Raw genomic sequence first — 27,895 nt, forward strand, 5'->3', positions numbered from 1 at the left:
TTAGCTGATATGAGTACAAAACAACAAAGTCTTAACAATAGCGGTGTCTGTGTTATCTAAAGAACCTCCACAAATTAAATTGCCTTGTAACTGCCAACTGACTTTATGTTTATATGTTTACATATAAAGACACAAAGCAAGCATTAAGCAAGATTCAGCAGACATACATCAATAAATCATAAAACTACAAATGAGATTATCCAGAAATATATATTTTTTTTTTTCAAGAAAGGATTTACCAAATCTTGGTTGAGTAACCTTTAATGTTCTGTTGTCAAAGTAAATGAGATTTTTTTCACAAAGCAGTAGATTGACACCAGAAACTACACAACCAATTAGAATCAAAATGAGACAATGGTTAAGATACATTCTAAAGTTCCAATTTATGCTTAAAAATAAAGCAAGACCCAAAGCTTTCTAATTCAAAACATGTTAATATTGTTATACCCAAGTGTTTTTATTACCTGCAGGTACATTGCAGTTACATAAAGCAATAAGATGCATATATCTTCATTTGCTAAATGGGCTTTGCAAACCTTTTTAAACCAAAGATTAAGAAATAATGACCATATTTTGTAAGGCAGTTTTTAAGGTTAACACCTCAATGTTTACTTTTCCATACAGTTCATACATTAGCCTGGGTTAGCAATTCACACTGTATAGTTTTGAAGTCAGAATGGCAGCAGGGCTTCATAACCTTGCTCCCCAAATTCAAAATTACAAATGTGAAATACTGCTTAACGCATTACAGTAGATTTAACTCAGAAATAAAAAGATGTTAAAGGGAGATTTCACCCCAAAATTAAAATCGTCATTATATACGCATTCTCAAGTTGTTCCAAACCTCTATGAGTTTTTTTCTTCGGAGAGACCAAAAAAAAATGATATTTTGAAGAATGTTCGTAACCAGATTCAGCACCAGCCCATACAAACTATGGGGTGGGGGGCATTTACATTTCTAGAGGGGGGCACAAGGACCTAAGTGGCTGGGCCAAGCCCCCTCATATCATGCACTCTATTGGTAACCAAACAGTCGACGGTCGCCACTGACATTGACAGTATAAAAAAAAAATACTGTGGAAGTCAATGGCTAACGTCAAATGGTTACCAACATTCTTCAAAATGTTTTGTGTTCAGCAGCTTGGAGGTGATTAAATGATGAGAGAATTTAGATTTTTGGACGAACTATCTCTTTAAACCCTGTGTTAAGTATAGTGTGAACAGCCTAGAAGCTTATTTCGCTCACATAAGGAAAATTATGTTTATTTAAGGGAAAACCATACAATATTGCACTTTGCGTGGGCATGCTTTGAATTAAAATGCTTTGGAAGGTTTGCTGGTCATCTGTTAAACCCCTCCTTCCCTTTGTGCGTCTTTACTCCTTCTTCACCGCTTCATCCTCTGGGATGTAGACACTGACGGTTAACTCTGCCGCCTCTGTGCCATACTTGTTCTTCACCAGCAGGGCGTATTTGCCTGAGTCGACGGTTGTAACAGCAGCGATGGTAATGCTGGCAAACTTGCCGTGTTCAAACTTCAGTGTGTAGTGATCGTCAGACAACAGCGGTTTATCATTCTTCACCCAGCTGACCTCAGGAACAGGATCACCCCATACGTTGCCGGTGAGGTTGAGGGACTGAAAAGGGTGAAGAGTGATAAAATGTCAGACCACATTATCAATAAACTCTTAACGAAATATGATGCACATATATGATTGATTGTATTACCTTGCCCTCCTGAATGGTGACTACATCAGGCAGGCCGCCCACCACTCGAGCACGGTCTACAGATACACAAACCATTTAATAAGCTGCAGCTTCAAGAAGTTTTAATATGCGATGAACCAAATCAATATCTGTTCTCTCTAAAGAAATGAATGAGTCTGAAATGTTTGTTCAAGCATATTAATTTAATCTACTGAACACAGAATAATAATTCTGCAACTGAAACATTCAAATTGGATTGCTTTTATGGAATGACATTGTGAATCTGTACACAGTGTCACAGCACAATAATAACAGCATAGACAATCACTTACTTCTCTCTGCTATGGCCGCCGCCCTGAGGAAGGAAAGAGAGATAAACATGCTGTTATTTTGGTCTTTACATAGTGACTCCAAAGGTGATACATGCTTCTCACACTTTTCAATATCAGGAAATGCTTCACTGCAAGCCTACTGTGACGCTCATGGGTGGTCTATTTTAGTATTATTCTGATAGCTTATGCAAGGAGGTCTTGACCATAAAAAAGTTTAAAATTAACAAATCCGTGTTACATTAAAAGGATATGAAGATTTTCATTAGTTTAAACTTACTTCAGCCTCTTGAATTCTTCAAATGCTTCCTCCCATACTATGTAATGGAATGATAGAAGGATAAATAATTGAAAAATAAAAAATATAAAAGGTAATATAAGGTACGTATATTGAATTATATATGTATACAAATTAAAAAATATTATGATAAAAATAAACAGTAAACTTTAATAAATACAGTAAACTTTAACAAAAGTTCACAATATCTCTAATGAATGCAGAAGTACTACAAGGTCGCTTGTGTTGGAACACCTGAGCTCTTACCTTGTCCTGACAGGTCAAGAACTCTCTTGACGCTGCCTTTGCCATCGAAGACATCAATGGCATATTTGCCCTTATCCTTCTCGGTGGGCTCGTTAATTTTGAGCCACAGCTGTTCTCCGGTGACTCCACACTGCACTCTATCTGAATGGGAGATCTTTGATTCTCTAGAACCAGTTAGAAACAAAGGGGCAACACAAGGTCATTGGCCATGGTGATACGGTACAGTGAGCAAACAAATTGGCAAAACTTTGGATTGTATTAGTTTTGGGAAGAAATTTAGTTTGAAACGGTTTCAGTGTGGCTAATGTGACACTGGAGTCACATTAAAACAGCCCACACACACTGGTAGATAGAGAAGGGCGCCAGGATGCCTACTTGTGAAGCCAGCCAATACGGAGATCTTCAATATAGTGTACAACGAATGAGTAGAGAATGATTCCGTGTTCTGTGCACATAACCTTGAGCTCGGTTGAAGAATTGGCTACAAGTACAGAGAAAGAAAGGCATGAAAATTACATGACATGCACTGATCGGATTTTAATGCATGAGAGCACATTCCTAATAGAGCATCATGTTCCTGTACATTCAATAACGATGAGTGGTGAATGACTGATGGCATGACACTCACCAATAACTCTAAATACTTCATTCAGCACTGCTTGATAACCTGTTAGGAAAGAAATTAATAATATCCACATTTAAATAGCCTGTTAAACGAAAAAAGATAAAACAATTAAATATGCATTTACTGATAATTTACTGATAGGTGAGTTGTTTTAAATCGAAATTTGATTACATAAAAATTCTAAGAATAAAAATTATATATTTTATTTTTCAACATGAAGCCTAAATTGCATATTAAATATGTATGTGTGTGTGTGTGTGTGTGTGTGTGTTACAAATTTCTATAATTAATTATTAAGTATTAAATATAAGATAAATAAGCACTTTAAACAAGTCTTCATATGGAGCAAAACAAGCAAAACACCTAAAGGAATCGTTTTTCCAGTTTTGTTTCTATGCTGGACTAATGGAATTCTGTTGTATGTCTGTGCTGAATTTATTTGAATTGCAAATCAGTCATTCCACTTCAAATTCCAATTCAACATCCTGTGAGATGCAAATTCCATCTCAACTGAAAAGATGCCAATCCTTAAATTCAGAATTCTGATTATCCTACCTGCATCTGTCAGGTTCAGCAAAGTTTTGTCCTTTCCTCTTTCATCCTTCAGTTTAACCTCATATACTCCTGCATCTTTTTTTGAAATCTGTTGGGGAATTGTGGGAACAGTGAGGCATAGACACGGGACACTAGTTTCATCAATACGAATCAGAAGGTAAAACATTTTTTGAATAACATTTAAATAAACGAAACAGGAAAGACCGAAAAGCCAAGCTTTTCTCCTGCGGAGGATGCTGCAGGCCAACAGAGTAAGAGAGGAAAAGACAGCACCATCACAAATAACAACATATTGACATTGATGGCAACTTATAAATCAAAGCTCCAGACTTTTGGCTTGCTTGGGCTTTCTTCGGTTGCTGGTTTCTTTTTCCGTTGTGCCTTTTCGCTCTTAATAACAAGCTGTGAATCAAACAAACATTGCAGTTAATGCCAGCGCCCCCTACTGGAGTGGCAAGGGAGTTTGCCTCTCTTCTGCAGCATGCATAAAATCCACCCCTCTCTCAGTCCAGCTGGACTGGCACCTTATTGGTAGTTGAATTCAGTCAAAGTAAGATGGCTTTTAATATTTATAACCCATTAATATTACAGATTGCACATAATATGACCATTTGCATTACTTTACAAAGCTGCCATCTAAATCCGATTGAATTCAGGAAATGGCTTCCTTTAAAAACCAAGGTTCACACACGGAAGAACCATATATTTATGATATATGGACATAAATGTTGATAAATGTCATAAATAATTGAATAGGTTTTGCATCCTGCATGTTCAAAGTATAGGGCATGATAAACGTGATAGAATCCAATATGCATATATATATATATATATATATATATATATATATATATATATATATATATATATATTTATTTTTCTTTTTACTTCCATAATGTGATTTTATTACTAATATTGCGGTGTCGTTCATTACATTAATATTAACCAGCATTACATTACATTACATACTAAAACAAAGTAGCTATTTTTCCAACGTAGGTGTAGTCAGACAAAAATGAAAGGCATTTTAGAGGCAGAGCGAGTTATTAAATGTGGATAAAATATTACGAAGACCATTTTTTCATTGATGGATGAATCATGCACAATAAGACCAGGAGTAAGTATTAAGAAAGTTAATTTTCATTTAATTCTGATTTTATACACTATTACTTTTCAGGAAGGCTTTTGAGAAATAACTTATTTCTCCTTAAGTCTAAAGGAATAAAGAAAAGAAACCCATTCTTCAGTACTATGCAAATATCTTATCATTTATGAGTCCGTGTGTCAGAGAGGAGAGTGGCTTTTAGCATAGCAAAGCCTGTAGCGTATGTAGAATACTGCATTCAGCAAAAATACATTCATTATAATAATAATAATAATAATAATACAGATGGTGGAATCCCAGCTCGAACACAGCCTTATCATTGCCCAACCAAGTCTGACCTTGCCAATGTCAAAGATCAACAATTCATCAGATTTTCCGATCTTCTTAGCATCCTCATCATCCTCTTCAATCTCAATTCCATCCTTAAACCAGGCAATCTCAGTAGCAGGTTTGATGTTTCCAACCTATAGCAGGAGAAAGATGGAAAAAGGGATTTTAACAAGTACAGTATCTTTTCAACCTGAGGCATTGACAGACGGTTTCATGTTCCCATCTTTGATTCCTAGAGCCTTACCTTGCATTTCAGATGCACATCACATTCTGGAGTGACCTCGAAACTGAGATACTCCACAAAGTGAGGACCTGTGTGTTTGAGAATATTTTTAGACATTCAACAACTAAAATGTGATTTAACGCAAACAATACAGACAGCGTACCTTGTCTTCTGACCCACTCTGCTCTCTCAAACTCAGATTTCTTCTGAAGCTCAGCAAACTCTGTAAAACAACATTATTAAAAATAGAAGAAAATGATCAAAGCAAGCAGAATACAGCTTATTTTAAGTTTTGAATTCTGTTTAGAGTCCATTCATAAGCATTCCCCTGAGCTAGATCACAAAACATATTTCTTGTCACCCCACCTGTGTAGTTAATTTTGGATTTGAAGTTATAAACGGTACTCTTCTGCCCTCTAAAGGAGATAATGATATAAAGCTCTGTAAGGCTGCTGTACTAGTGGTTCACTGGTCTGCATTATGGAATGGTGGGCTCCATTTTTTTTAATTTACAAAAAAAATGATTTATGTAATAGAAGCATTTTAACAAGTAGTTTCAGACCTCTGGACACCTCTGAAAAAATATAATATATATATTATATACTTTTACTTTTTATTTTATTTGGATGGGACAATGCATATTAATGAATGTACAATGACGTAAATATGCCGGATTTAGCACAGTGCTAATTCCCATCCGTAGACCCAGACTTGGAAAACACAGACAAATAATTAAAAAAATGAACAAAGACAAGAGAAAACATCATAGAATATACAAAAAAAAACAAAAAAAACATGCTTAAATAAAATACTTGTTATGCATAGACATTCCAATGTACTTGTTGTAACTGTACCTATTTTGAAAGGCATATTTTAAAGTGCCTATGGATAGTTCTTAACTAGTGTTCAAAATTTTGATTGTTATTCAGCCATATTTTAAGTTGTTTCTTAAACTAAACAAAAGTAGGGCGACCTCTAATTGCAGTTGGTAGAGTATTCCAACTTGTACAGCCTTTAATAGAAATGACATTTTGTGCAAAAGTAGTCTTTCTAATGGTACGTCACAATACCCCCGAATTGTTGACCTAGTAGTAGTCTCGCTATTTCTCTTTTTGATAAAATCCCCCAGAGACGGTGGAGCCATTCCATTCGTTGATCTATATATAAGACAACTAGTTTTAAATACTTTAAGATTTTCAAAGCTTAGGAGTTGATACTTTTCTAGAATTGAACAAAGATGAAACAACTGTAGTTTCCTATCAAATACCTTAACTGCCTTTTTGTAAAGTTTATCAATGGATTTTAGTACAGTGACACCAGCAAACGACCAAACTATGAAACATCATACAAATGAAGGTAGGATTTAGCAGCCTCTGTTGTAATAAAGAGCCTAATTTGTTTGAAATTTTGTAAATTAAATTTTATAACATTGGTTACCTTTTTTGTGTTTTTTGAAAGTGAGGTTCGAATCTAGTATAACCCCAAGATACCTGAATTGAGATACCAACTTCAATTCCTCTCCTCCCAAAAACACAGCAGATCTAGTTTTTGTTGGTGGTCGTTTGGTGGACATCTTACAGTCAGATTTTACAATATTTGACTTCATTGTTTTTTTTGTGAACATCATAACGATGGTCTTTTTGGTGTTAAGAATAAGACAAATTTGACTTAACCAATTTTTTACTTTAGTTAGTGCATTTGTAAGATTTGTAGCTATTGTTTTAGCATCTTTACCATGTATAAAGATCACAGCATCATCCGCATACATCTATACATTAAATTCAGGACAGACATCTGGGAGATCATTAATGTACATGGAAAATAATAAAGGCCCAAGAATTGAGCCCTGTGGAACTCCAACGTGATTACTAAGGCAGGGGGATGTTACACCATCTATAGTGACATATTGTGTTCTCTTAGATAAGTATGATTGAAACCATGATATAGCATCTGTGGAAAAATTTAAATATGTGAGCTTGGTATAATAATTATATTATATATCTTTCTTGTACCATTAAGCTGTAGGAATACTAAAGTTACTAAAAAATAAACAAATTTAAATATGACCTCACCTTCTCCAATAAGCACTAAGCTGGTGCGACCAGTTGCTTTGCTATCAACAAGGTTGAATGTGAAGGTTCCTTCATCAGTAACCTCCAGTAAGTCCATGAACATCTCAATTATGCCAGTGGTTTTGTTAAAGTTCATTGTGTACTTCTGAGTTTGACAAAAAAAAAACAAAAAAAAACATGTATGCTGTCTAAGTTTACAATTAATGATAATTAATGTTAGTTTGTGAAGTCCACTGGAGCTAAAATGTTCTGATATGTCTTACCTTTCCTTCATGGATGATATTATCATTGAACACATACTCCACTTGGCAGTTAGAAGTGAACTTGCCAACTTCGGCCCAGAAACGCACACGACCCTTCTCCTGCAGCTCAATGGCCATTTCACTTTTGAAGGGAATTACTGCAGAAAATTGCTCACAATTAACATAACAACCTACTGACTGGTAAATGCATATTAAGTATGCATATTGACTATACTATATAAAAGTCTAGATGAACCACTTACTGGGGAACTGGTGGTCATGGCTGATGTCCAACAAGCGCTTAAGTCCTACAAAAAGTAAACAGCATTGCATGTAATCAACAAAGCTTACAACATCTAAGCTTTCTATGAGAAAACAGATTATTGACGTAAATGATTTGTTGTGTGGAATCATTTGTTTTTTGTTCATGGAATAGGAATCGGCAGCTGCTGTACTCTCAGTTGACATTAAGAAGTAGTAATCTCCATGTTTTCCCTTCTTAAGCATGAACGTCCCTCAAAGAAATATAATGGGATGGAATATCACGGCAGATTAAATGAAAGTGACTCACCTTCCTCAGTGAGTGTGTAGCTGGCAGAGACACCATCAGTGTTGGTCACAAAACAGGAGTAAGTGCCCAAGTCTTCCAATGATGGGTCATTAAAGGCAGCTCTGGACCTAAATAAATGTAAATTAATAGTTTCTATCAACAGTAATACACACAAATCACTTACACATCTATTTCTTTACATGAATGTTATTGGGTATCCAAACATAAAAATATGAAAGTTACTGAAACTCGGCATGACCGTATTATTTCAGAAGTCATCTTACCTGCCACCAGCAGTCTGAATGCTCAGACGAGAAGTGTCAGTGAAGGCCTCATAGTTTTTAGACCACACAAACTGAGAGTTCTCTTTAAGATCGGAGCACTCAAAGATCAGAGAGATCACACCATCATCATCCACATCCACCACAATCTCATTGGTTCCTGAAGAGAACCCAACATGTGTAACAAAATTAGGTGCAGGTGGTGAGCGACAGATGTTTTCCTCTCCCACACAGCAGTATCCATGTCCATGAGTAAAATCTCACCGGGGCGGGTCTCAGCCAAAATTGCATCAGTTGCCTTTGAGGGTCCACCAACACCTGCCAGATTCTTAGCATGGACGCGCAGCCTGTAGGAAGCACCCTCTTGGAGACCAGTTACCTTTATCAAACAAAGAAAACTGATATGAGTAAACTCATAAAGACATTTTGTTCTTTCTCTTTTTTGAATAACAACTAAATGTCTCAACACAAAAAAATCAAAAACCTAAAAAACATCATAAAAACAAAAGCCAGTTCTAGGAAATTGGTTTGCAATTAAGCCATGGGAACAGTTCTGTCTTCTTTCTAAATACAGAACTTGAGCTACATACAGTAAAAATAAATGAGTAAACTTTGAGAACTAAAACATCTAAACTGTGAGAACAACAAAAAAAAATCTAATTTATTACCTTCATGTAAGTATTTTTTGTGGATCTCTCTTGGACACATCTCCATTTGCCATTCTCTTCCTTATAGTCCACATAATATCCAGTAACAGGACTCCGGCCATTAAATGTCGGTGATTCCCACAGAAGCACCATAGAGTCTTTACGTAGCTCCTGGACACGGAGGCCATGAGGAGGGCCTGGGTTTGTTAAAAAAGTCAAATGCACACAGAGAAACACCTGTGATGCATCACCACAGGTAAATTGGACAAAAAACCTGTGATTATTGTTGACTAAATTGAACCCAAGTCCCTTCAGTGGCAAATCAGCACCTTAAAAAGGCAGTATAGCCTCTTTCAATGCTAAGAATGTAAATTATTTCTACATTTCAATAACATTTTTAAATATATACAGTGCGCTCCAAAAGTATTGGAACAGTAAGGCCAATTCCTTTATTTTTGCTGTAGACTGATAACATTTGGGTTTGACATCAAAAGATGAATATGAGATGAGAAATTAACATTTCAGCTTTTATTCACAGGTATTTTCATCTGGATCTGATACATGACTTAGAAGATAGCACCTTTTGTTTGAACCCACCCATTTTTAAATAAAAGCTGAAATGTTAATCTCTCATCTCATATTCATCTTTTGATGTCAAACCCAAATGTTTTCAGTCTACAGCCAAAATAAAGGAATTGGCCTTACTGTTCCAATACTTTTGGAGGGCACTGCATTTATGTAAAATCAGCAACAAAATTAACTTACAAAGTGGGCTCAAGACCTGACAAATTTTGAACAAATAATGTTAAGATATTTAAAATAACAAAAAACAAGCATTAAAATAAGCACAAATAAATAAATAAATTACTGTAATCAATTAATAATAAAAAAAAAGTCAAGATAAAGTTCAAAGTTTTTTTTATATATATAAAGAAAAGGCATTCCCAAAGTCTTGAAAACATGGATGTATGAGGCAAATTTAAAAATTTCTAAAGCAGGCAACATTAATAAAATCTTGGTCATTTGGATAATGATTTTTTTTTCTCCAGTTATGCCAAGCTCTAAAATATTTTATCGGGCAGAAATTCTGAAGAATTATTAATTATTTTTTTATTATCCCTATTCCTTTTTTAATTCTTAATCCTAATTTATTAAATAATGAACAGCTGGAAAAGTCATCAGGCCTTGAATACTGGTGTGGACAAAAAAGTTAACAACCACTGTTATAGAGGAAACAAACTCAAAAAGGCAATTTACACTCCTCTAGCTCATATATCATATTGAGCATTATGATTTCTTCTCCTTGATGTCTTCTTGATCATTTTCCTATGAGTGGTCTGTCTCCTCCCCGTTATAATAACTCCCATATACTGATTTAAACAAGGATATTATATGTCTATAAAAGTCTCATTGCCTGACATATATGCTGACTGGTTTACCTGGAACAGCCACAGTCCATTCCTTGCACTCCAAGGGGACAGTGGGTATGGAGGATTCACTTATTCCAGCCCGATTGACTGCACGCACCTGGAACTGGTAGAATACGTTTTCCTTCAGGTCTGTCACCTAATTCAACGGGACAGGAATAGGGACAACAGTTATTCAAATAAGTCTGTGCACATTGTGATCATAATTCTTAACTTGATCAAAGTTTTTCATTTTATAAAACTAAAAAACTATGGTATCATGACCTACTTTATAAGATGTGCCAGTGATTGCCTGGAGGTTAATTTCATGCCACTTGCTTGTGACTCCATCCTTCACTGTTCTGTAGTCCAAGTAGTAACCTCTGATGTCGGCTCCACCAGTCTTCGCAGGAGCTTGCCAGCCTAGCACCATGTAGTCACGGACCCTCTCCTGCAGGGTCACACCAGTGGGAGAGCTTGGGACGGCTGCAGAAAACAAGACATAGTTTAGCCCAACAAAACATTCAAACGTTGGCAGTTTTACATCTGTTAACCAAACAAAGAATTAATGCACATTCTCTTCTTGAAAGAGCACAAGATCTGTTGTGTATCTTCATAGTAGGACATCAGCATATGTGATCTTAATACAAAATCATGCTACTTTAAACACATTCTGCATTTTATTGAACAATACAAAGTCAAAATAATAACTTCACAACATTTACATGTTGTTCAGACTCTGCAGACAAACAGTAAGTAAGCAAGCAGGTTATAACAGGTAATTAAAGGTTTTTGTTATAAAACAAAAATCCTGTTAAATATCATATGCTGTCTAGGTAAAATTCAACCAAAAATTAATTAATTAAATAATAACAGAAATTATATTTTGCATTAAAAAAATGAAGCCTAATACTAAGATCTCTTTAAGTTTTTTAAAAAAGTGTTTCATATTGTGACATTTTCACGAAAATCAAGTCTGTTCTAGCCTGCTGTAATGTGAAAAACAGATTTTTAAAAAATTGTAATACAAATATTATATTATATATATATATATATATATATATAACACACTGTATATTTGTAAGCTACTGAAAACTAAATTTCATTCTCTTAACTGGAATACAAAAATGTTATTATTGAACATTGTGTCCTTTTTCATAAATCTACAGTACAGTAGTATAGTGAATGAATGGGAAAATGTGCTTAATTGCTTAGAAAATAAAATAAAGCTAAATTTAAATAAATAAATAAATAGTGGTCTCTCTCTCTCTCTCTCTCTCTCTCTCTCTCTCTATATATATATATATATATATATACAGTATATATATGTATACACACATAGACAACTGTAAAATGATTAGTTTCTCTAGATTTACTATTTTTGGTATGTTTTTGAATAAAATGAACTTTTTTTATTTTACATTTTTATTCTATACAATTTTGTCCAAATTTCAAATAAAAATATTGTCCTTTAAGAGCATTTGTTAGCAGAAAATTACCATTGTGCCCAAGATACATCCACCTGTCCATGACACATAATGATACATAGATTCATCACAGTCTAAACAGGTCTATACTCACTGTGCTCAGGATGAAGGATGACCTTTGCTCAGCTTGCTCTACCACCCATCCTGCTCATGCACAGGTTTGTATTACACACCCTGCAGTTATTCAGCAAACAGACACACAGCACAGACACACCTGCATGACAACACAGAGGCACACTGTCTGATTTTCAGTCAACGTGCATTCTGCAGTCTGGGATAGTTAACGAGATACCCCTATTGTCTCTTTCACATGGCTGCTTTGTTAATCTTAGTACCTGGATGTTTGTGTCACGCAGGATACACTCAGGTAATTACTGTGTGTTTCTGAGGGAATTAAAGGAGTTCTGATAGCAGGGCAGGGGATGCAGAGGCAGGTCTCGCTTTAATAAGATGTTCATGCAGCATGCAGGCTTTATGTTTTTAGCTTCTGTGGTATGCAAAGTTTTATATACAACATAATGGTGACTTTTCAATGGCATTGAAAGCCAAGTGAGTGGGTAATGCACATATAGAGTGAATCTGGAGGATGGTGCTAAGTGCTGGCACACATAAAGGAAAGAATGAATCACAGATATGAAATGCTTTTTTTAATGGTTTCGTTCCCAAAGTTACAATAGACAACATTAAATCTACACACTGGATTCCTTACACACATGGTTAAAATTAAAGGGAAAGTTGACCCAAAAAAGACAGTTACTATGGAATACTAAAAATACTATGGAAGTCAATGGCTACCGTCAACTGTTTGTTCACCAACATTCTTCAAAATATCTTCTTTTGTTTTTAAACTAATACAAGTTTGGAACAAGTAGACAGTGAGTAAATGTTGACAGAATTGTCATTTTTGGGTGACCTATCCTTTTCATTTGAACATAACCTACAGTTCAGAAAAATATTTCATTGTGCCTCTCAGATTAAAAAAAGAATATGATGACAATTTTAACAGTTTTGTGATGAACACATAATTAAGTATGTAAATTACAGGTCGTGCTACTTGTTAGTTATACCTGTTCAGTCTCTATGGGGTCCTTGGCCTGAAAAAGTTTCAAGACTTCTGCTGTAGACAGCAATACTCACCAATGCCTGCTTGTACAATGCAGGCCTCAGATTCGGCACTGCTTCCACTGTATCCTGCAGCGTTCACAGCCTTCACCCTAAACACGCATTTGTCCGTAGTGTTCAGACCGTGGCACACAAACCTGCACACCAGAACACAAGTTATGACCAGTCACATAATAATAGCTTGGTATAAATATCTATATAAACTGCTTTATTGTAATTCATTAGAAAAATATCTGTAGTTTTAATAACAATGCACATTTATATCAGTTTTCCTGATTGACATACCTAGTGCCTTTAACTGGTTTGTTGTTACAGGGAACCCACATGCCACTGCCATTGACGCTGACCTCGATGTAATAACCCACCAGATTCTTAACCTCCTTAGATGCCCCCCAGCACACAACCACAGATGTGTCAGTGTTTCTGATGGGAATAAGAGGCCCTGGGACAGAGGGCAGGTCTAAAAACAACAACAACAAAAATATATAAAATAAAAGACATATGATTTTATTGAAAAGACTTATGGTTTCAAGGCAAGCCATACTCACACGTATATTTACAGGACCAAAAACCTTGTTATTTTATTTAGTGTAGACATACATTACCATTCAAAAGTTGGTAAGATTTATATTTTTGAAAGAAGTCTCTTATGCTCACCATAGCTGCATATATTTATTATCAATACTTAAGTAAAAAACATTAATATTGTGAAACATTTTTACAATTTAAAAGAACAGTTTTATATTTTAAGATATTTTAAAATGTAATTTATTCCTGTAATGGCAAAGCTGAATTTTTTAGCAGCCATTACTCCAGTCTCCAGTGTCACATGATTCTTCAGAAATCATTCTAATATACTGATTTGCAGCTCAAGAAACATTTCTTATTATTATCAATGTTGAAATCAGTTGTGCTGCTTAAAGGTGCCATAGAATGCATTGATACGATATTTTAAATTGTTCTCTGATATCTACATAGAAGGTATGTGGCATAGGTAAGGGCAAAAAAATATCCAGAAATGGCTTTACATGTGCATTTACAACCTTAGGATTTCTCCTTAGAATGAAATTGTCTGTTATTGGCTTATTTGGCATAGTCATGAATAATAATGTTGAGCCCTGCTCTGATTGGTTGTTTCACAGTGCAGCTCATTTCAGTAGCTCACAGGGTGGGAAATATATATTTCAATACTTTCTCTCACAGTTATATCGTCGGGTAATTATACTGTATATAAAATGCGGGCATCAGGGAGCCGCTATTAATATGTGGGGCACTGAAACTGCTTTCAAATGCACGATCGCTTTTTACTTTCACTTTCGAGATTCGCGATCGCACAAACTCTGTTTATACTATGGAGCGGCAGTACTTACCACACATTTTACAAGATCAGATGCTTGTCAATGGTGCTCAGGATCTGTAAACCATTCGCCATCATCCTCAGTCATCTCTCCTTACTCTGTTTATGTGGCAAGTGAAATCTTATGTACTGCAATGTAACAGGCTACGGCTAGAACTTCTGATGGCTCGGCTGGCGGCTGGCCTGGAACATGGGCGGGCATATGCAAATGTTGAGGGCGTAACTATTAGTGATCCCGACTGTTACATAACAGTCAGTGTTATGTTCTGATTCACCTATTTTTCAGTGCTCTTTTTTATTCACGAGATTTACATAAGGAGGAGGAAACAATGGTGTTTGAGGCTCACTGTATGTTATTTCCATGTACAGAACTCTTATTATTCAACTATGCCAAGGTAAAGACAGTTTTCCATTCTATGGCACCTTTAATATTTTTGTGGAAACCATGACACATTCCTTCAGGATACTTTAATGAATAGAAATTTTGAGAGAAAGAGAGAAATCTTTTGTAACATGTCTTTACTGTCACTTTTGATTAATAGATTTTGATTTATAGCTGGGACTGCTCCATCTTTCAGTATTAAACGATGTGCAAATCCAGCGTTGAACTGGGCCTTTTTTATGAAACGTTCGTCAACAAACACACTTGCGAAACTCCGTTGCTGCCCCGAAAAACAAACTGCATCCACTGTTCATGTAAGGCTGGGTTCTTTTGGGAAGCTGAACAAGGTTATCTTTCCCTCACAACCAAAAACACACTTCTTTAGAGACATTCTTCCCGAGCGAGTCCCGTGCAGTGCTGCTGGATGAAGCGTGTTGATGGGCACGCTCTCGCTCTGGTCGATGCGTGTGCGGGCGCGGGCGCATTCTTTTGGGAGAAATGCCCATATGAGGAGTTCCACCGTCCTTTACGTCAGCAAGAGCCATGATCGAAAAAAACTCTCAGAAAGTTGTATGACCCCGGAAGTGAGATTTTTGACACAGAAATACTCTGCTATACATCCAAATTGTTTTTTGAAACTTTGTTCATGCTTAGCATGAGAATCCAACTCTTTCACAGTGTAAACAACTCTGAAAGCATGAAACAGCATTGTACCCACCCTTTAATTAAGCATTACTGACTCCAAACTTTTGAATGGTACTTTCCTGAACTGATACTGCTGGTCTCATCCCAAATTCATGCCACATGGGATTAGAACCCCTTTGAGGCACTAGTCACAGAAATCTTGAAACATACTCTCTGTCATGCCATTCAGAACATGTGTCACTAACCCATTTTCTTTTTTTGTGTCAAGTGCTAATATTCACCCAATCTGTCTCCCACAGTAGTCGCCCCAGTTTCTTCCGACGGCTCTCCAACTCCAGCAGAGTTGCAGCTACGGACACGGAAGCTGTAGGACTTGCCCTCAGCAAGGTCGAACAGGGCAAAGCGGGGGGACTTCACTGGCATCCCGGTGTTCACCCTCTGCCATGTATCTGTACCCACCAAGCACTGGGAATACATTTGATAGTTTAAAAATGTCCAAACTCAATTCAAGGTAAAAGTCAAATACTTTATATCGTACATTCTGCCTCACCTTCTCCACATAATACATGACACCCTCATGTCCTCTCTGGATGGGTGGCTTCCAGCTCAGTACCACGTAACTCTTAGTAGCCTCAGTGACAGCCAGGTCAGTAGGAGGACCGGGAACCACCCCCACTGAAAGAGACAAGAGAAATAAAGCTGCCGTGACCTCCACACATTATTTATTCTCTATTTTTACATTTTGATTGTCTTTGCTGTCATCTAACACTTACTTCAAGTCAATCTTGTCAATCTTTAGTTAATAATTTAATAAATCTATCAATGAAATTGCCATTTTTATGACATTCATTGTAATGCTGCCTGCAATGCCTAGATTTACGTGAGGAATTGAAGACAACTGATTTGAATTTTCTGTATTTTATTTAATGAATTACCACAACTGTTAAAAAAGTTTGTAGTCAGTAAGATTTAAAAAACATCTAAATAAAATATTTAAAATTAAATTAATACTCACTAAATTGATCAAAAGTGACAGTAAAGACATTTAAAGTGTTACAAAATATTTCCATTTAAAATAAATACTGTTCTTTTGAACAAATAATTCTGTATTTAAGAATTCACAGTTTTGACAAAAATATTAAATATTACAACAGTGCTAATAATAAGGAATGTTTCTTGAGCACCAAATCAGCATACTAGAATGATTTTTCTAAAGGATCATGTGACATTGAAGACTGGAGTAATGTCATCACAGGAATGAACTGCATTTTAAAACATATTGAAATGTTATTTTAAATAGTAAAAAAATAATTAAAAATTTTACAGTTTTTACTGTATTAATGCAGCTATAAAAATGCAGCTGTGTTGAGCATAAGACACTTCTTTTAAAAACTTAATTAACAAAACCCAAAACTTTTTAACAGTAGTGTACTTGGACAAAATTATGAAAGACTATTATCAAGTTAGTGTATTATTTTACCTGTGGGGTCTTCCTCAGTGAATTTGATCATTCCAGTCCATGGAGCCGAGGGACCAGCTGTGAAAAAACACAACAAAAAAAACATACTTATTCTCATAAGAAAAACTGATTGGCTTTGTTCTTCAGTTTTAATTCTTTGTTCTTTAGTCTTTATTCATTTATACTTCACCTCTAAGGCGGGCATGGTCTGATGGATCCATGGCAACTACAGGATCAGAGGCCCGGGACGGGAGGCTCACTCCAGAATTGTTGAGGGCTCGGACCCTAAAGTTATAGGAGCGGCCCTCAATAAGCCCAGTGACAGGAAAACGGGCATACTTCACTGGAGTGTCATTACACTGGGTCCAATGATGAGTGCCCACCTCCAACCTGCAAAGAAATATTTAGATGATAAGCACTGATGTGAGCTCTATATGGTCTCATTGCTGATGGCATATGACTCACCTGTCAATGAAGTAGCCAATGATGGAACTGCTGCCCTCCACTGCTGGCTGCTTCCAGGTAACAACTACATAGTCTTTATTAGCGTCATGACAACGCACATCAAGAGGAGCAACAGGAACCCCCTCCTCCTCCACATCAGCATCTGATACACACAAATCAGCTTGATTTCCACCCTGCTGTCACTGTCACATCTAATTATGGCAAAGTGAGATCCATGACAGTGCCTCCGCTCTGTGAACACAGCTAGCTAATTTCAGCCCTCTCTTAACTTAGGAAGTGTTTTAATGATCTCATAATGTAAGCCTCAAGGGCTTATAAGATGATGTCAAAAGCAAATACTTTCTAAAAACATTTATTTTGTACCATTCACGAGCCAACAACAGGCCTAAAATCAAAAATTTTGATTTGAACAAACTGAGACAGACTAAATCCAGAAGAACTGTGGCAACGTCTCCAAGATGCTTCAAGAAACCTACCTGCAAAGCTACAGTTCTGTTAAAAGTTTTAGGCACTTGCGTAAAAATGCTGTAAAATGAGGATGCTGTTAAAAAATAAATATCATAAATACATTTTCTTTATCAATTAACTTCTACCTAAATTAAGTCAACATTTGGTGTGACCATCCTTTGGCTTTAAAGCAGCTTTTGCCCTCGGTGGACTTGAGCATAATTTTTCAGGTAGCTTTGCACTGTATAAATAAAATTATTATTAAATTTATTAAATTTATTTATTACAATTATTAAAAAAAATATATGATTTTATGTATTTCATTAAAAATGTACACTATGAAATTTTAGACTTTGGGGTCAGTACAATTTTTTTTGTTTTTAAAAAAGTCGCTTATGCTCGTTTATTGCATTTATTTGATGAAAAATAGAGTAAAACAATAATATTATGGAATATAATTAAATACAATTATATATTATTTCCTTTTTTATTTATTTTCCTTTTTTAATGTATTCCTGTGATAGCAAAGTTTTCAGCAGTCATTAGTTCAGTCTTTAGTGTCACATGATCCTTCAGAAATCATTATAATATGCTGATTTGTTGCTCAAGAAACATTTCATATTATTGTTCTTATTCTTTTTGTGGAAACCATGATACCTTTTCTTCAGGATTTTTTGATATATAAAGCACAAAAACAGCATTTATTTGAAATAGAAATCTTTTTCAATTGCGTTTAATGTCACTTTTGATCAATTCAATGCGTCCTTGCTGAATAAATGTATTCATTTCCTTAAAAAAAAAAAAAGTTACTGACCCCAAACTTTTGAAAGATAGTGTAACTTGTACTTCACACTGGCTGCCTTTAGTGCCATAAACCAAAGATAGAAGCAGCATTCCCAGAGAGAAACCTAACACATGTGCTAACTCTTAAAGATACAGTACACACAGCTTGTGCAAAGACAATAAGACATTGCCTTCAAACTTATGAGTACTCGGCACAAGCACACAGACAGGTCTCACCTCTGACAAACACATAGGCAGAGTGGGTGTCGAAGCCTGACTTGGTGTTGACACGCAGAGTGTAGAGACCCTCATCTTCTTTGTTCAGATGCACAAGGGTCAAAGTGGCTTGCTCACCACTCCAATGCATGTGCACCCACTTAGAAGGTGACAAGGCGACACCTGATAAAGAAAAGGGATCATTATAGACTGTTAACTGCACTTTAATTAATAGCTACTGCATTTAAAGAGCACGGAGGAGGACAATTGTAAGGAGAAGTTGACTTATGCTTCAGTAAATTTGTAAGTAGCTTTTTAAAAATGCACTTTGCAATGCATTCATACTTACCATTTCTGTACCACACTATCTCTGGCTGGTAGCGCTTCACAGTGGGGTAGACAATGACTGTACAGCCCAAACTCATGGTCTCTCCCTCACGGCCAAAAGAAACGTCAAACTTGTCAATGATGGTAGTGTTGAAGGTCACACCATATTCAGGGCTGAAACCATCTGAGCAGAATATGAATAGAAACAGCTTAAAGGTCTATTTCTATTATACACATTCAAATGAAGAAACTAGCCATACATAAATTAGCCATACAATTTATTGTAAAGACCAAAACATTACATTTGTACTCATATACACTTATGTGCTTTCTATGAGTGAGCATAAAAGAAGTATATGGTATAGCAAACTTACGGGGTCTTTCAGTCACCTCTTCTCCTTCTTTGAATCCTTTAGAATGAAAATGCAAATGAACTTTTTAGTGTATTCTAAGTGAAAACGTATAATGAAACTGCATAGCTGCATGGTGCATTGCAAACAGAACCAACTGCTTCTCTTTAAATATTCCGGTTGACCTTGGTGTACATGACTGATACACCAAACAATCTTAAATAATAAAGACCCAGTTAAGATATTTCATAGCATTAGTCTGTGGAGAGGCAGTGGAAAGATGCTCTAGAACAGGGGTTCTCAAAGTCTACATTCAAAGGTCCAAATCTGAATTTTCATCAGTGTCAAAGGTCCGGAACAATTGGTTATTACAAAACGTGTTTTTAATAAACATACATAACATATAACAAATAAACACTCATTTTAAAAAAAAAAGGTTCCCTTTGCATTCAAAATACTTTAATAACAAGTGCAAAAGTGGCAAAACAATTAATTTAAGTGTCAGCAGTAGAAGTCGACCTATAATGTTTTTTCTCTGGCCAATGCCGATATTTAGAAATCACGGCAGCCTATGGCCGATATATGATGCTGATTTTTTTGGGCCGATTTTCTCTTTTTTTCCCTTTATATCAAAAGAGAGTTTCCGTAAATGGTTATTGCAGGGCACAAGATAGTAATAGTAGTAGTAGTAGCCTAATTCATAGTAATAATACATGGCTCAAAACTTAAGCACCTTCTCAAAACAGTTCTGCAGCATGCTTTTTTGTTTATGTTTGCTGACAGACACCAGTGTTTCCCGCAGACTAGCAAATGCAAGTTGATTCTCTGCCAGCAGGAGGCGCTGTTGGAGCGTGATATATAGCTGTTTCCCCGGTAACGACTGTAATCAAATAAGCGCTACTTTATCAGCCATTACAGGAAAGACCAAATGAAAATTGACATCAAAGCTTTTCTGAAGAAAACGGACAGTTCTTTTAAAAGATACATTCATATAAAAACACCCGCGCAGCATTTTATTTTTGAAACGCGCAGTGCTCAGTTTATTCAACGAAGTATAAGCCTTTTGGAAAATCTATTTGTAGCGGTCAGTTTTGATATTGTGACAAGCCGCCACAAATAAATGTATACACTGGGCACTGTTATAAGACAAATTGCCATAATATAAGTGATAGCAAAACAAAACAAAAAAATAAAAATATTAATGTCGCCCGATTATGTCAAACGTCATACGCTCACTGGATGTCATGATGACAACAAATGTCATGAAGGAAAAGTTTCAATATCTCGCCTGCAATTTCGGACCTTCTCCAAAAGACATTAAAAAAATAAGAATAAATAAACAAATGATTTACAAGTTTAACTTGCGTTTATCAAAGTAGGAAATATAATTAATGTTCTTGAAATATGAAATAGAAGCGGGTCCGGATCCGGACCGGAGTCCGGACTTTGAGAAGCACTGCTCTAGAATAACACAGGGCACACTGAAGTGCTGTAAGGGCCTTAAAATAGAACGTCAAGAGGACAGCAACTGCAAACCAGAGCAGAGTGACTTACACACAAGTATAAGCACAGTTTCTACATTCGGTAGAATATGAGTAAAACTTATGCCTGTGCTTCAGATGACCCCTTAATTATGTCCTTCATTAGTTGTGGCCTAATGGTTAGAGAGTCGGACTCGTAATCCAAAGGTTGCGGGTTCGAGTCTCGGGCCGGCAGGGATTGTAGGTGGGGGGAGTGAATGTCCAGCGCTCTCTCCACCCTCAATACCACGACTGAGGTGCCCTTGAGCAAGGCACCGAACCCCCAACTGCTCCCCGGGCGCCGCAGCATAAAAATGGCTGCCCACTGCTCCGGGTGTGTGTTCACGGTGTGTGTGTGTGTGTGTGTTCACCGCTGTGTGTGTGCACTATGGATGGGTTAAATGCAGAGCACGAATTCCGAGTATGGGTCACCATACTTGGCAGTATGTCACTTAACTTCATTAACTAAAAATAAATGTGACCATGGAGCACAAAATCAGTCATAAGGGTCAATTTTCGGAAGTTGAGATTTATAATGAATAAATAAGCTTTCCATATGGTTTGTTAGGGTAGGACAATATTTGGCAGAGATTCAACTATTTGAAAATCTGGAAAAAATATAAATATTGAGGAAATCACCTTTAAACTTGTCCAAATGAAGTTCTTAGCTATGTATATTACTTAATGTATATTAATTAAGTTGATATATTTATGGTAGGAAATTTACAAAATACCTTAATGGAACATGATCTTTACTTCATATCCCAATGATTTTTGGCATAAAAGAAAAATCGATCATTTTGACCCATGCAATGTATTTTTGGCTATTGCTACAAATATACCCGTGCTTCTAAAATAATTCAGTTTAATAAAATATGTTCAATCCAATCTTCATTATTTGCGTCTTATTTTTTGAAGGCCAGATCGGAGCCATCAATACACAACAGTTTAATTTTGAGCACATGCAAAACATTATTCAAAAATGATTCAAGATTTGAAATCCATTTAAAAAAAGTGAAATACTCACTTTTAATAATGACAGAGGCAAACGCAGAACTTTCTCCCTTCACGTTAAGTGCAGAGATTCGGTACTCGGCAGTGTCGCTAAAATTACAACTGCAACCCACAAGAATAATTTTAATATAATTTCAGTATAATATAGTTATAGAATATATAATTTTAAGAGAATCAAAAATAACAGTCATGCCTTTAATGTTTATCTTTTCCATGCATCTGATATTACTAAGAAATTAAATCATCCCATGCATTTAGTGCAATATAATTACGAATCACAAACAAACTTTCACAAACATTATTAAACAAATAAAAACTTTCTTTACTTCTTGATTTCCAGAGAATGCATGTTGTATTGGCTCTCTGTGAAGTATTTCTCAGGGTGAGACTTAGCATCAATTAAAACATTGTTTTTGTACCTGAACAGTTAGGGAAACAGAACAGAGTTAAATTAAACCTAGCTTTAATGATTATTTCTATCCAGTACTGCTGGAATTGAAGTGATTCTGACCAGGCCACGCGGGGTTTGGGCCATCCGGCAACCGTGCAGTGCAGCGTCACACTCTTCCCCTCCCACACAGTCTGGCCACGTGGTTTCACGATGAACTCTGGGGGGTGAGTCAAACTGTCTGGATTCATCTTCTTTTGGAATTCTTCTTTCTCATGCATCTTGTGTAAAAAACAACATAAATTAGGTCCCTAAGATAAAACAGTCATACAAATACTGACACTGCTAGAATAGTTAGTGTGATTAACTTCTGTTACAATAAGCCTCAATACACAGTTTTGGGATACAAAAAGTTGCACCAAACGTTTTTAACAGTTAAAGGCACAATGTTTTATAAAAGCATCTCGTTAAACATTTTAGGTCAAACCTTCCTGCTCAGAGCCAGGCGTTCAGCAGACTCTCTCAAACTGGTCTCTCTGGACTTCTTCACAGTTCTCATCTTGAAGTCAGTCTCCCTGGAGAACAGGTTCCTCATGACGACATACCCCACACCCTCTTCCTTCACCTCCCCCTGAGTCTCCATCAGGTCCTGGGTAGCCAAATGACTAATGGAAAAGATTAAAGTTAATGAGCAGCCTGACCCAATATTGACTAATATTGTTTGACATATGAGATCCATGTTAGTCTAGACGTACATATAGTCAGCAAAGGGACATAGGATCTCCTGACTTAACTTAAAAAAAAAGGTCTAATGAGTTTCATAGACATGAAGGGTAGACGATGACAATTTTCAGTCAGGTTTAATATGGTCAACTGAAAAAAAAAAAAAATTATTAAAACATGCTAACTATGCAGTCACCTGCTTCTGAAGACTGGCACAACGTATCCAATGATCTCGTCTTCTTTGTCCACAGCCAGGTACGAGCGCTTCTCTTTCTTAGAGAGATTGCTCAGTTTCTTCTCCTTCTTTGAAATCTTGTACCTAAACCACAGTGAAGATCAACAACACCAACAAACACACAGTTGGATTATATGGCAAAATGCATCAAAGATTTTGTATACGGCGGAAAACACTATGTTCCATTATTCTATCATAAAATGTCAGTTGCATTAATTTTTTTCCTTAAATCTTCCTAACGCTAATGGAAAGGTTCAGTTTTTCAGCAGGGTTAATGGAATAGAGTCACTTAAAAGTCAGTCTTAGTGTGTTAGTGGAAAGTAAATATTAGCAGAGACATCCACTACATTAAGCATTTATTAAAAAATAAATGAAAAAGCCTGAAATAAGCAGCACTTCAGAAAAAGCAATTAAATCAATATACACTACTCCAGGATATTGTTACTGTGTGTGCACACATCCTCCTTGTTACAATGTTCCTCATTAGCACACCAAAAAAATTTGAACAAATTAATACTACATTACATTTTTTTTCTTTTATTGTACAGTGTTAATTGCGATCAAGAAAGATCATGACCAGCTGGAAACAAACATTACTTGAAATGTCATGTCAGCCAGAGATAAACCATTTAGTATGCATATGATCCTGACAGTCACTCACAACTGCCACCCGCATTATGGGCTTTGGACTGATTTATAGATAAAACATAGAGCTCTGTCTGCTATTTGAGAGGCTGATCCTTTTATGTCTTACACTGTTACACAATATTTTGGGATTACAGTGGCTTCCAAGCCATCTGTGGATTGTTTCATAAGTAATACAATAATACAAAGTGCATATTTTGCAAATTATTCTCTTGAACAACTATAGGCTAAACAGTACAAGAGTAAATGGGAAGATTATAACAGTTATTTCATGACAGAAATATTTAAATACTTTCAGAACCATTCAAAATTGCTGTCAGGAACATATTTTACAACTATAAAAAATTTAATAAACCATATCATGGTTTGGTTTGCCATATTCAATGCATACATGTGTCAATTTCTGCACAAATAACAACCATCAGAAACACTAATAAATTGTCATAACTGGTGAATAATGACTTCTTTTTTTCTGAGATTTCTGAAAGCTCCTCCAATACTGCTCTACCTTAAAGAGATATATAGTTCAGTGTCAGTCTTGCATGTGGTGCTGCTGACGCAGACGCCGGTGTTCTGATATTCTGACTATTTTAACAATGTCCTTACTATCTTTGTGGGCCTTGAATGTTTAAGTTGAGTTGCTGTATATGCAGGGTCAGAAAGCTCGTGGATTTCATCAAACATATCTTAATTTGTGTTCCAAAGATGAATGAAGGTCTTAGGAACAACATGAGGGTGAGTAATTAATAATAGAATGTTCATTTTTGGGTGAACTAACCCTTTAAACAGACAGCTCAACAAAAATAAAATTGTTTCATCATTTAGCATTATGTCAGTACAAGCCTGTATAACCTTTTTTCTTCTGTGGAACACAAAAGAAGACATTTTGTGAAAAAGAAAATCATACAGGCTTGTAACAAACACGGGTGAGTAAATGATAACAGAATTTTCCTTTTTGCATGAATTATCCCATTAAGCGACCTCAAGCAGCAAAGTGATGTACAGTTCATGTACAGTTACAGTCCAGCTCAACTACTGTGATTTCAAGTTTCAGTGACCATAAATCATCTCTAAGACCATTAATAACCTTGGCTCACTCCCACAGAGGCTCAAATTATTCCAGCCACAGGGTCATGGCATCACGGAGTCCTCAACAGCACATATGTTCCTCTATAACAAAGGATTCTGACCTATATTTATAAACATAGTTCCAATGACTGTAAGCATAAAGACAGCACAACAGCCACAGCACACTCAGCTGGCGTATTTTTTTCTTTTTACAAGTATTTGTTTCCATGCATATTCTCCATGAGGATTTAAAAAAAATACAAATTCAATACAAAGTTATAAGCTATGAACCAAAACAACTAGCAAAGAGATAAATCACAATGTTACAAACTAATTATAATGTAAACAAAGTGAGAATCAGTCAGACACAGCAACATTTGCTCAAGTGTGAGGCAGTGCATCTGTTTGTACAATCAGATACAGATCTATACAATATATAAGCAGCTTGAGAGTGTATGCAAATCTGCTTTGTGTCACGGGAGTGGGCAGTCACTGCTGAGCACTTTAGATGCAATATTCATTCCCATGGCAACAGCAACTTCTCTGATTGGTTAAGTGATGCTGAAGTTAAGTTATTCAACAGGAATTTGGCTTAAACACCTTAAAAACTAAACTTAAATGATACTGACTTAAGGCTTCTACAAAAACATATATCATTGTTTGAAATGTTTATACAAAAATGACACATTTTGCTTGTTAGACTACTGCACACTACAGCATGCACCACCAATGGTTATTTACTCAAAACTATCCAACTATAAAAGATGAAAATACATATCTCATATAACATAGAAAGACTAAGTCTTTTTGTAGATGACTTGATTATGTTGTCATTGTTATTGTTTTGTTATTGCAATAAACTCTGATGTAATTTGCGGTCGTCACAAAATGAAACGGATAACAGATAATGAAAGAAAATGCATCAGCGTTCTTTGCTGATCTGTTTTAAAGCAAAAAATCATCACAAGGTTATCATGAAAGGGTTATGATGTAGGCACTTCATATGATGCAAGACACATTTTCAAGTAAGCAGCATGGAACGTGTTACAAAGCACTGGTATCTAAAAGCAGTGCTTGTGAGGGGGTTGCTCTACAGGGGCCATTCTTCAGGGCAGCATGAGCACAGGGACAATGTCCCCTATGTCCTCTTACCCATGGCTGCTGCTGCTGCTCACATGAGCAGCATAAGACTGGTGTCTAACAGATGATAGGGAGCCTTGGCGATAGCTGCTCTCATAGTGCGTCTCAAGGTCCCGTTGCTGCTGTTCCTTTTGTAGTTTTAAGGATTCTGACATCCTGAGGTGCTTTTTAGATCGGCCCAAGGACCCCTTTCTCTCTCCGCTTGCAGTCTCAATTACAATTCCCAATTAATGTTAATTCAAATGCACAATAAAACAACACCTGACTCCAAACACAATTTTAATCATGAATATACATTGTCAGAAAAAAGTGCAAAAACTTGATTGGGGGTACAGCAGCTTGTCACTGGGGCAGTAAGCTTAAAGGGACATCAGTAACATATACCCTTGAGGTACTACTCTGAATATTTGGTGGTAAATAAGGTACATTGATATTCCTTTAAGGATACTGCCCCAGTCGAAAGCTGTGCCTAAATACATACTTTTCCTGAGAATGTAAATTCCACTATTTGGCTTATTTTGTTATTTTTCAGAAACACTGTATGGGCCAACACACATATCCAAGATATTTGTTTATGTATGTTTGTTTACCAAAAATAGTAACAGGCACATTCTTGTTCAAATTAAAAGGACATATATAATTAAATTTACTTAATATCACAACAGCAAAAATTAAATAGTCCTACAAAAACTTTCCAAGTAAACTATTCAAAGTATAATGTCAGACACCATACAATTATATGAGCAACTAGTTTTGTCTGTTGTGATGGTAATTAATTGATCAATTTAGACTAAGCTGTTACAAACAATTGGATGACTTAAACACACTAGGCTACTACTAGTCTAGCGTCAGTTAGAAATACAAAGTCACTTACCAAGTCAAAGTTGCTTTTGCAAAAAGAAGAAGGGGCTAACTCCAAAAAATGAGAAGTCAGTGAAAATCCAGGCACAGCGGCGGGTATGGGGCAGCCGACAGGACGGGACTTCACTGAACAAAAATAATGCTGCCACTCTGCAGATTGCAGCGTCCAGTCACGACCTTGTAGGGCCACTGGGTCTGTTAAATATAGACCCTGACTAGGGGGCAGGCAGTTTCAGCATGTTAACTATGGGAACGCGCATAATTCAATTTATAAACACAATTAGACAACAAAATCAACGTAACAAAATTGTATTAAAGGAATATCAGAAGACTGCTGTTAGCTATATAGGCCTCGTGTCGCAAACAATCAACTCTAGTTGAACAGAAGTGATTGAATGTGATATTATTATTATTATTATTATTAACATTCCATTAAACAATATTAATTTGCGATTTTACCACAGTTACTAGCCTATATTCCCGGCAAACGAAAGTTCCAAAAGAATCATCACAGCGTGCGTTAAAATTTAAGGATTAAAACTAACTGTTGTATAATTTATAACAGCTATATTGATATCTGAGATATAAATGATGGTATTGATTATTTTGATACGTTTACAAACTGTTTGCTGTCCCTTTCAGTGTT

The 27,895-nt window shown here is 36.1% G+C and overlaps 1 protein-coding gene across 1 annotated transcript; it reads right to left on the reverse strand.

Moving 5' to 3' along the window:
* Window positions 1–81: 81 nt before the first annotated feature.
* Window positions 82–27,417, reverse strand: LOC306880809 (myomesin-1-like). Its single transcript, XM_079434579.1, has 37 exons — window positions 27,263–27,417; window positions 26,401–26,597; window positions 23,497–23,619; window positions 23,065–23,242; window positions 22,701–22,858; window positions 22,516–22,608; window positions 22,203–22,291; window positions 19,680–19,715; window positions 19,328–19,489; window positions 19,000–19,161; window positions 17,533–17,674; window positions 17,258–17,457; window positions 17,089–17,145; window positions 16,159–16,283; window positions 15,890–16,073; window positions 13,510–13,684; window positions 13,240–13,361; window positions 10,905–11,101; window positions 10,649–10,775; window positions 9,231–9,406; window positions 8,827–8,941; window positions 8,566–8,722; window positions 8,303–8,409; window positions 7,995–8,039; window positions 7,753–7,889; window positions 7,490–7,634; window positions 5,581–5,640; window positions 5,439–5,506; window positions 5,203–5,328; window positions 3,760–3,847; window positions 3,208–3,246; window positions 2,955–3,060; window positions 2,580–2,743; window positions 2,316–2,352; window positions 2,039–2,061; window positions 1,728–1,783; window positions 82–1,636 (listed from the first exon to the last, which is right to left on the reverse strand). Exons 2-37 carry the CDS (start codon window positions 26,541–26,543, stop codon window positions 1,376–1,378), a joined length of 4,383 nt encoding a protein of 1,460 aa, XP_079290705.1. The 5' UTR covers window positions 26,544–26,597; window positions 27,263–27,417; the 3' UTR covers window positions 82–1,375.
* Between the last annotated feature and the right edge of the window lie 478 nt (window positions 27,418–27,895).

Source organism: Barbus barbus, assembly GCF_936440315.1.
Source record: "Barbus barbus genome assembly, chromosome: 15".
NCBI classification, from domain to species: domain Eukaryota; kingdom Metazoa; phylum Chordata; class Actinopteri; order Cypriniformes; family Cyprinidae; genus Barbus; species Barbus barbus.

Coding starts and splice junctions, on each gene's coding strand:
- LOC306880809 (XM_079434579.1), bottom strand. CDS start 26,543: ATGTCAGAATCCTTAAAACTACAAAAGGAACAGCAGCAACGGGACCTT. Junction 19,716..22,202: donor TGCCTCTGTCATTATTAAAA/GTGAGTATTTCA, acceptor TTCATTCTAAAG/GATTCAAAGAAGGAGAAGAG. Junction 3,061..3,207: donor TGAAGTATTTAGAGTTATTG/GTGAGTGTCATG, acceptor CTGTACTTGTAG/CCAATTCTTCAACCGAGCTC.